This window comes from Nerophis ophidion, linkage group LG05 (genome assembly GCF_033978795.1).
Source record: "Nerophis ophidion isolate RoL-2023_Sa linkage group LG05, RoL_Noph_v1.0, whole genome shotgun sequence".
Classification (NCBI taxonomy): Eukaryota; Metazoa; Chordata; class Actinopteri; order Syngnathiformes; family Syngnathidae; genus Nerophis; species Nerophis ophidion.
Window position 1 is genome coordinate 38,114,622 of NC_084615.1, and position 10,185 is coordinate 38,124,806.

The 10,185-nt window shown below is 40.5% G+C and overlaps 1 protein-coding gene and 1 long non-coding RNA gene across 4 annotated transcripts in view; one reads left to right on the forward strand and one right to left on the reverse strand.

The window, feature by feature from the left end:
- Positions 1 to 1,394, forward strand: part of LOC133553053 (uncharacterized) — a 46,268-nt gene extending 44,874 nt beyond the window's left edge. The window contains exon 5 of the long non-coding RNA XR_009806829.1: positions 711 to 1,394. This is a non-coding gene — a long non-coding RNA (uncharacterized LOC133553053). The remainder of the gene's footprint in view (positions 1 to 710) is intronic.
- The window catches only part of cad (carbamoyl-phosphate synthetase 2, aspartate transcarbamylase, and dihydroorotase), a 30,701-nt gene extending 25,541 nt beyond the window's left edge, over positions 1 to 5,160 (reverse strand). For 2 of the 3 annotated variants that reach the window (XM_061900832.1, XM_061900831.1), the window contains exons 1-6: positions 4,565 to 5,160; positions 2,065 to 2,204; positions 1,871 to 2,000; positions 1,661 to 1,803; positions 1,432 to 1,573; positions 699 to 870 (exon numbers count right to left, since the gene is read on the reverse strand). In XM_061900832.1, the coding sequence (XP_061756816.1) occupies positions 699 to 870; positions 1,432 to 1,573; positions 1,661 to 1,803; positions 1,871 to 2,000; positions 2,065 to 2,204; positions 4,565 to 4,670 (833 nt within the window). In that variant the 5' untranslated portion in view covers positions 4,671 to 5,160. The remainder of the gene's footprint in view (positions 1 to 698; positions 871 to 1,431; positions 1,574 to 1,660; positions 1,804 to 1,870; positions 2,001 to 2,064; positions 2,205 to 4,564) is intronic. The other variant, XM_061900833.1, reaches the window with a different exon arrangement.
- Positions 5,161 to 10,185: the final 5,025 nt, after the last annotated feature.

Sequence of the window (10,185 nt, forward strand, 5' to 3'; positions counted from 1 at the left end):
CGGTCCCCTAGAGGGTGGGGGTTGCCCACATCTGAGGTCCTCTCCAAGGTTTCTCATAGTCAGCATTGTCACTGGCGTCCCACTGGATTTGAATTCTCCCTGCCCACTGGGTGTGAGTTTTCCTTGCCCTTTTGTGGGTTCTTCCGAGGATGTTGTAGTCGTAATGATTTGTGCAGTCCTTTGAGACATTTGTGATTTGGGGCTATATAAATAAACATTGATTGATTGATTGAACTTGTCTGCCTATCTTCACCAAGAGTCTTCAATAAAAGGTAAAAGTGATTTAAAATGCTCATTTATCCATGTAATTAATTTATTTGGATTTCACATTGTTTTCTGTATTTAAAAGTATAATTCTCTATAAAATGTGTCATATTAATATTGGGTGTCTGGAAAGGTCTAATTGGATTTATATTATTAGGGGAAAAATTCGTTAGGTTTTAGTATGATTCAGTCTTTGTCTGACCTTTTGGACTGAATAACTGAGGTACTACCGCATTATGCTGGATTAGTAACATCAGTGTACAATATGCTGATACTTATTACTCCATGTGTACCCAGAGTTTCCATTCCAAGCAGACATATGGTGGTTGGTCAGGATCTAGCGAAGTCTGACAACTTTCACTTTTTTCTACCTTAAGGCAAACTCGAAATGACTACGATTTATTTTATTGCTTTCATGTTTTTGAGCCACTGACTTCATCTTGTAGGTGTTTGCGCCGATGACCAAGGAAAGCAGCTGGTGTCCGAGGCAGATACCAAAAACCGGCTTGGGGTTATCCACGCACACCACCTTCCTCACGTTGTTGATGGTGGCCTGGCATAGCTGTGGATCTCCTGGACCGTTGCTGATGAATAAACCATCAAATTCTGGAGAGAACAAAAGAGAAATTCACCATAAAACTAATCCAGATGTCATCTCAGGACGTTCAATCAATCGCAACTGGACTGTTTGGTTTGTCTTAGAAGACCTTTTGCTCCTCATCCGATCATCAGTTCACGTTCATAGACTTAGATTGGTCAGATTTAGTCTGGCGGCTAGTGCCAATACCTCAGTAGGCTTCATCAGTTCATGCTCATAGACTTAGATTGGTCAGATTTAGTCTAGCGACTGGTGCCAAAACCCAAAATATTTATACTCCAAAACCAGGAGGGTGTGCCTGGGCAAAGATGGTTTCACCCTATCGTAGTGAGAAAAAACACAGTTTAGTTGCAAACGAGCAATCCTACAGCCAAACCCAACGACACTCGAAGTGTAATTTCCCCTTGTTAGATTTGAGGTATTGTGTGCCACAATGATCGCTATGCACAGTCCAGTTACGATCGATTGAACATCTTGAGATTAAAATGACCTGGATGAATGAGAACATTCATCGACATAATCTAGATGTCAACTGGCACCAAAAATGGCCGCATTCATGTGATACTAGCCTGTGCTGTCCAAAGGGTGGTCCCAGGGTACAACAGTGACGCGGGCCCCTCGCTCCGCAAGGCAGCGAATCTGGTTGTATTTGATGCCGCAGTCCACCGCGGTGATCCTTAGAGCACCGCTGGGGTTGAAGACACGGGTCTCCTGGAAACAGAAAATCAAATGATTTAAAAATAATAATCATAATTTTTCTTTAAAAAAAACAAAAAAACAATAGGCTTATTAAATTACCTTCATGGACACCTCCTGGACCAGGTTTCTCTGGTGGACATTATCCAAGGGAATGCTCTCCTCAGGGGTTTCGTCCAACACCAGCTTGGCCAACATTGTCCCTTTCTCGCGAATCTTTTTGGTCAGGCAGCGAGTGTCGATGCCTTCAATGTTACACAAAAAGCTCAAACTATGTCCAGTTTTGTATTCGCAACAAGCGTTTGTTCTCACCTTGTATACCCGGAACTCCCTGCTCTTTGAGCCACTGGTCCAGCGACTTGAATGAGCTCCAGTGACTTGGACTCTCCGACAGCTCCCCGATGACCAGAGCGGCGGGATGGATCTTTGACGACTCAAACCACTGAAACAGACAAGATCAATTGATAGGTGTTTCATACTTCTTCCTTGTCTTTGTGAACCCCTACTTTGCTCAGTCCAAACACGCCTTGCTCATCCTGTGGTACGCCGTAGTTGCCCACCAGAGGGTAGGTTAGTGTTAGCAGCTGGCAGTGGTAGGACGGGTCTGTCAGCGCCTCAGGGTAGCCCACCATGCCCGTCTGGAACACTGGGTGGAAAGATAATACATTTCAATGCCTTAGAAAATCAACAAAAAATACAAGTACACATGCTCGGTATGATGCAGTACAATTATAAAACCACAAAATTACATATTTTTTAAATTAATACCTCTGACCATTTCAATTTGTGACATGAGCTTTGATATAGCGGACGTTCTGTAGTAATATTATACAGTTGTGCTCATAAGTTTACATACCCTGGGAGAATTTATGATTTCTTGGCCATAAACTAGTGAGCATTCTGGATGATGCCAGTCACCCTCTGCATAGCGTTATCAGTAGCTAGAGGAGCCTGGTCAGTGCTAGACTGCTTCATTCCAAGTGCAGGACTATTAGACACAAAAACTCCTTTGTCCCACACGCCATTAGACTGTACAACTCCTCGCTGGGGTGGGGGGTACTAGGATGACAGGGGATGCAAAACAATAACAGTGCAATATGTTTTCATAACATGGTCACTACTGCCTACTTTCTCTTGTTGTATTCTTATTTTACTGTTATATTTTTATTCCCATTGTTGCTTTTTATTTTTTATTCTTATTGTAATATTTCTCTATTTTGTTTCCATTTAAACCCCCATTTACTTTTTACTTTTATTTAAATTGATCTCAACTCCGTACACTGCTGCTGGAATTTTAATTTTCCGGAAAGAACTCTCCTGAAGGAATCAATAAAGTACTATCTATCTATCTATTCTTCAGAAAATTTGAATGATAACACAAAAGCCTTTCTTCCACTCATGCTTAATGGTTGTGTGAAGCTATTGGCAAACATTTGTGTTATATCTTTTTAAATCAAAATGACAAAAGAAAGTACCCAAATAACCCTTATTAAAAGTGTACATACCCCAGTGACTTTGATCTGATAACATGCACAAAAGTTGACACAAACAGGTTTGAATGGCTAATTAAGGTTCCAAACCTCACCTATGACATGTTTGTTTGTAATTAATGTGTGTGTATAAAAGGTCAGTGAGTTTCTGGGCTTCTTATAGACTATTGCATCTTTCATCCAGTGCTGCACAGATATTTCTGGATTCCGAGTCATGGGGAAGGCAAAATAATTGTCTAAGGATCTGCGGGAAAAGGTAATTGAACAGCATGAAACAGGAAAGAGGTATAAAATTATATCCAAGGAATTGAGAATGCCAATCAGCTGTGTGCAAACGCTGATTACAAAGTGGAAAATGAGGGATTCAGGTAGACCAGCAAAGATTTCAGCCACAACTGCCAGGAAAATAGTTTGAGATGCAAAGGAAAATCTACAAATAACTTCAGCTGAAATACCGGACTCTCTAAAAATGTGTGGTGTAGCTGTTTCAAGATGGGCAGCATGGTGGAACAGGGGTTAGTGCATGTGCTTCACCATACGAAGGTCCTGAGTTGTACTGGGTTCAATCCCGGGCCAGGGATCTTTCCGTGTGGAGTTTGCATGTTCTCCCTGTGACTGCGTGGGCGGCCTCTGGGTACTCCAGGTTGATTGGCAACACTAAACTGGCCTTAGTGTCTGAATGTGAGTGTGAATGTTGTCTGTCTATCTGTGTTGGCCCTGTGAAGAGTTGGCGACTTGTCCAGGGTGTAGGAAGCCTTCCACCCGAATGCAGCTGAGATAGGTTCCAGCGACCCCCCCGCGACCCAGACGGGACAAGCGGTAGAAAATGGATCGATGGATGGATGTTTCAAGATGCACAATAAGGAGCAACTTGAAGAAAAATGGGCTGCATGGTCAAGTCGCCAGAAGAAAGACATTTCTGCACAAATGTCACAAAGTATCCCGCTTACATTACGCCAAACAGCACAGACACACGCCTCATAACTTCTGGAATAAAGTAATTTGGAGTAATGGCTTTCTTCAGGGTCATTTGGGTACTTTCTTTTGTCATTTTGATTTAAAAAGAGTAAACACAGTTGTTTGCCAACAAATAGCTTCACACAACCATTAGGCATGAGTGGAAGAAAGTTTTTTGTGTTATCATTCAAATTCTCTGAAGAATGGCCAAGAAAATCATAAATTCTCCCTGGGTATGTAAATTTATGAGCACAACTGTATACATGTAAAGTATATTTTATTTAGTCTTATATTATAAGTGACTTGTGTCAATAGCTACACTTTGCATCTTGACACACAAGTTTATTGCAGGGTTAGAGCTGTTTTTCTTGTCATACAAGTGAAATGCCTGCGACCCGAGAGGGACAGGCGGTAGAAAATGGATGGATGGACAAATGGAGATGCCCTGACAAGATATGTGAGTTAACTTAGTCTCAGCAAAATTGTTTTAAAGTGGGGATCAACATGAAGAGTGATAACACAATAATGAACTCTGAAAAAGACAACGAGGGCCACGCACCAACTTCACCACACACAGACACTTTAGCGCCAAAAAGGCGGCCCTCGAACTTCGTCCCGTCCTCCAGAATCAGGGTCGCCGTGGTGGTCATCTTCTCATCGGACATGATGTTTGGAACTGTCGGTACCGACTGGTTGGATGATGTTGACTTCTGGTTGATGGGACGATCCAGCGGCTCTCCACGTGAAAGTCACGCCGACGCGAGACGGAGATCGGACTGGAAGTTTAAAAAAGTCGAACACCGAGAGTCACCCTCAGCGGATGTTAAGCAAAAACAGCGGATGTTTGAATGAATCTGGCAAACCAAACGTAGATTCTATTTGATTTGTTTTCCTATCCGTGTGTTTAGCCAGTCGGTGCCAGATCCCCCACATGTACGGCCACCACAGTACATGAACCGTCGTAGCCGGAACCAGCAAGTTTGACGCACAACAAGGTTATTTCCGGTTGTTTTTTTCTTTAAAGTATTACATACGCATTCTCGTTGCTACTAAGGTAAAATGTATTTTAAACTATATACTGTACAGTCGTTTTTTAGACATATATTAACAATTTGTTTGGTTTTTTGCACTTTGAGTGCACGTTGTACACTCCGATAATCTTCTTCCGGTAGCACAATTCCAAGCTTTAAACACTTTTACCTTGCCTCTGACGTCACCTCTACGTCAGATGGGGGCGGGGCTCCTATGAGCAGCAATTTCATAGCAGATGGATTTGATTGTATTCATTCCAACTATGGCAGGAGTTTTCAACGTTAGGACCCCACCCCAAACTGATGTGGAGATATCTTGTACAAAATTGTGTTTTAAACAGGCACTTGATGTAGCTTGTTATGGTCCAATTAGGAGAAGGTCGTATATCGTTCCCCGGACGCGGGGAACCCATGTGACTGCGTGGGTTCTCTCCAGGCACTTCGGGGAAAGGCTCCAGCACCCCACTCTGCCGCATCATCCTTGAGAAGTGCAAGCGATTATAAATGAATAGATGGACTATATCCATCCATCCATTTTTCAACCGCTTGTCTTTTTGGTGCTGGAGCCTTTCTCAGCTGCATCCGGTTTGGCAATGTTTAAATAATACCCAGATTTATTTAATCATGTTTTTATTTTAAATATTTTGTCTAACTGATTTGGCGACTTGTCCAGAGTGTAACCTGCCTTAAGCACAAATGCAGCTGGGATAGGCTCCAGTCCCTCTTCAACCCAGAGAGGGATTAGTCATGGATGGATGTATAGACAGGCAAGGTACAATGGCAATGTTATTTTTAAACTACTCTACAATGTGTTGGAGCAATTGGATCAAAAATTTTATATTATTTATTTATTTTTAAAGTGTCATAACCTTACTGCACTACTTCTAAGCACCCCCACTGTTGAAGACCTCTGAACTAAGGGGGTGGCTTTCTTAAAGTTAAAAGTACAAATGATTGTCACGCACACACTAGGTGTGGTGAAATTTGTCCTCTGCATTTGACCCATCCCCTTGATCACCCCCTGGGAAGTGAGGGGAGCAGTGGGCAGTAGCAGTGCCGCACCCGGGAATCATTTATGGTGATTTAACCCCCATTTCCAACCCTTGATGCTGAGTGCCAAGCAGGGAGGTAACGGGTCCCATTTTTTTTTATAGTCTTTGGTAAGACTTGGCCAGGGTTTGAACTGCCAACCTACCGATCTCAGGGCAGACACTCTAACCACTAGGCCATTGTCCGTATCCTGCAACAGAAAGCAATATTGCTAATCTATTTTTTAATATAAGTGATGGATTTGAGTATTATATAGTTCAGTCAGATTGCTGCATATGTTTAATTAAATTGAACTGGTTATTTGTATTGTTTTCCTGATACAAGAAATTCAGTATCCAGCCATTTTCTTCCGCTTGGCCCTTTTGGGGTCGCTGCAGCCCGTCTCTGCTGCATTCGGGCGGTAGGCGGTGTACACCGTGGACAAGTCGCCACCTCATCACCGGACCAACACAGATAGACAACATTCACACTCACACACTAGGGCCAATTTAGTGCTACCAATCGACCAATCCCCTGGTGCATGTCTTTGGGGGTGGTAGCAAGCCGGAGTACCTGGAGGAAACCCATGCATTTACGGGGAGAACATGCAAACTAAACGCAGAAAGATCCCGAGCGCAGGATCGAACCCTGGACCTTCGTATTGTGAGGCAAATGCACTAACCCCTCTGTGCTGCACCACAGAAATTCAGTAGTTGATACAAATATCGGAATGGAAGAATAACAAAAAACGAAGCCATCTATCTTTAAATTGTCAAGTATTTAGAACAGCCGTGGCATATAGCCTGCCAGCAGTCAATATAAAAACAAATACAACTGATGGCAGAAGCAGGGATCGAACCTTTAACCTTCAACTGAGCCACTGAAATAGCCTACTACAATGGCTAAAGTACATATTTAAAGACAAATATTTGTGTTTTTTATTTGTTATTAGTATCATCATTTCAGTCTTTTGTCATTATGTTATGCCTTTTTGATGTTTTTTTCCATTTTTGCTGATTTATTTAATTTTTTTAACTTATGTTTTTTACAATGTACCACAGGCCCGTTAAATAGAAGCGGCGTTCAGCAAATGGCCCTGGTCAAACAAGTAAAGCGGTGTTCTTCAAAGTGTTCCCAAACTACAGAATAGTTTTTCTAAGCTGTGTTTTCTTGGCACCTGATAGAATGTTGGGTTGCTCACTTCTGTAGGTTAACTGCTCGCTGTGGTAATGCACGCTTCCTGGGCTTGTGGTGGCGGATCTTAGCTCTTGCTCACACGGCAAATACTTTCATGACCACTTGTATCTGATTACCGGATAAATGCATAAAACAAGATACACCTATTTCACTTTTAATATTATGTACCCTTACTCGCTAAATGTAGCAACAAAATCACTGAAGTGCAAGAAAGATAATTTCTGCTACATCCTGTTCTCTGGCAAACCAGGCACGTATGAAATGGGTTGTGAAGAGGAGTTACACCACACCTAAGTTTTGCCACACAAATCCGAATTTGAGACAGGTTTAAACAAATAAATAAATATTTGGGAAAAACTGGCTAAGTTTTTTAAGACTCAGTGCTCAAGCGCCAAGTATTGACGCAGCTCAAGCAAAAATTGTTGCAGAGTATTCGATAGACAAAACTGAAAAAAAGCATGTTGTTGTTGTTTTTGCGTGTTGATGTAAAAATATCAAAACCAATCCACTTTATATATAGCACATTATAAAAAACAACAACAGTTTCACAAAGTGCTGCAAAACAGTTAAAACACACATTTGTAAAACAAATTTAAAAAAATACAATAAAAAGAGAATACATAAAATACATAAAATCAAATTGACCAAAATCACACAACTTTCATGGAAGTTTTAAGGCCAAGGAATAAAAATGTGTCTTAAGACGTCATTTAAGAGGGAGCCATCTGAATAGCAAGACGGATATCGTTACGAAGTTTTAGAGCCACAGCAGAAAATACACGATCCCTCTTGGATTTTAATCGTGTCTTTGAGATGAGAAGAAATGTATCAGCTGACCTCAGAGACCTTTTGGGTGTACAGAGTTTTAGAAGGTCTGACATAAATTTTGGCGCTAATCTGTTAGATTTAAAAACAATAACATTTTTAAATTAATTATACAATGAACTGGAGCCATCTAAGGGCTGCTAAAATAGGGTTAATGTGCTCATGTTATTTTGGCCTGTTAGAAGGTGAGTAGCAGCATTTTGGACGAGCTGCAAATGAGCGATTGAGGCCTGGTTCATACCAGCATAGAGGGAGTTGCAGTAGTCCAAACGTGATAAAATAAAAGCATGGAATACCCGCACAAGGTCATTGAAAAATAAAACGGATTTAATTTGTGCAAAAAAATCTTGAATGATAAAAAATTGCGCAAAGTCATTAAAGGACAAAACAGATTTAATTTGTGCTAAAAATCTTGGATAAAAAAAGGATTGTACAACAGAGTTAATCCCCTGTTCCAATGTAAAATCATTATTGAATTCAAAACCAACATGTTTGACTGTGGGTTTAAAAAAAGGCATCATAGGGTCCAGATTACTGATTTACTTGTGAGCCAAATAAAATAATTTCTGTCTTGTTTTCATTTAAATTCAAGAAGTTTACTCCCAACCGAGCTTTTACGTCGTCAAGACAATTTAAGTGATTTTAAACATGTGAAACCAGGATTGGTCCTAGGATCGAGACCTGAGGGACACCGCAGGACAAGGGAGCGCAGACTGAAGCAGAATCATCAATTTGGATCTTAAAAGTTCTGTTTGTCAGATATGACCTGAACCATTTCAAGGATGTGCCTCTTAAACCCACACATTTTTCTAAGCGACTAATGAGAGTTGTGTGATAGGAGAATTGCCAGAATCGGTGGACTTTAAAAAAGTAGTTAAAAACACTCTAAAGTGCAGATCCAGTGCTATGAAAGGCTTTAAAATCGGACTGAAAACATCAATAGTTGCATTTCAATAGCTGAAAAAAGCAAATCTATCTCTAAAATCTTTGAAATGAAAGGAAGCTTTGAAAGTATTGATACTTTTGACAACGCTAAATGTGACTGATGACCAGCAATTGAATTGTTTGTCAGGTAAAGTTTAACACTGACGATGAGGGTCACTGTATACCTTTTTCGAGGTCACGTCTTAATTTTTATCAGTCAATGCTCAACTCATTTGCTCATCAGATAGATAGATAGATGGATGGATGGATGGATGGATGGATGGATGGATGGATGGATGGATGGATGGATGGATGGATGGATGGATGGATGGATGGATGGATGGATGGATGGATGGATGGATGGATGGATGGATGGATAGATAGATAGATAGATAGATAGATAGATAGATAGATAGATAGATAGATAGATAGATAGATAGATAGATAGATAGATAGATAGAGAGAGAGAGAGAGAGAGAGAGAGAGAGAGAGAGAGAGAGAGAGAGAGAGATAGATAGATAGATAGATAGATAGATAGATAGATAGATAGATAGGAAAATTTAAATTCCAGCAGCAGTGTACAGAGTTGAGATCAATTTAAAAAAAGTAAATAATGGGGGTTTAAATGGAAACAAAATAGAGAAATATTACAATAACAATAAAAAATAAAAAGCAACAATGGGAATAAAAATATAACAGTAAAATAAGACTATAACAAGAGAAAGTAGGCAGTAGTGACCATGTTATGAAAACGTATTGCACTGTTATTGATTTATCAGGCAAAGTAACCCACCTTTCTAACAATCATGAAATAAGGAACATCTAAGGTTACTAGTAAAGTAGGTATGTTTCTGGTAAAATTTGTTTCTGTATTGACAGACAAGGTAAGGTCTGCTTGATAAGGATAACAGACATTTGCCAAACTTGTTAATGTGCCTTAGTTCTAAAGGATGCAGTAATAAACTCCTTAGTCTCCATTGCGCTACTGCAGTACTTTTTCTTGCTGGCTTTCCTCAATCTCAATTGTTCTTAGCTTGTCTCGCTAAGGTTGTTTTTCATGGTTCTATTTTCATAACTGAATACTCCATATGAGGTAATCCCACCAGGTACAGTGCAGTGCAAAATCTGCAAAAGTCAGACAGACACAGACCCAGACTAAGAACATTTCGGCAAA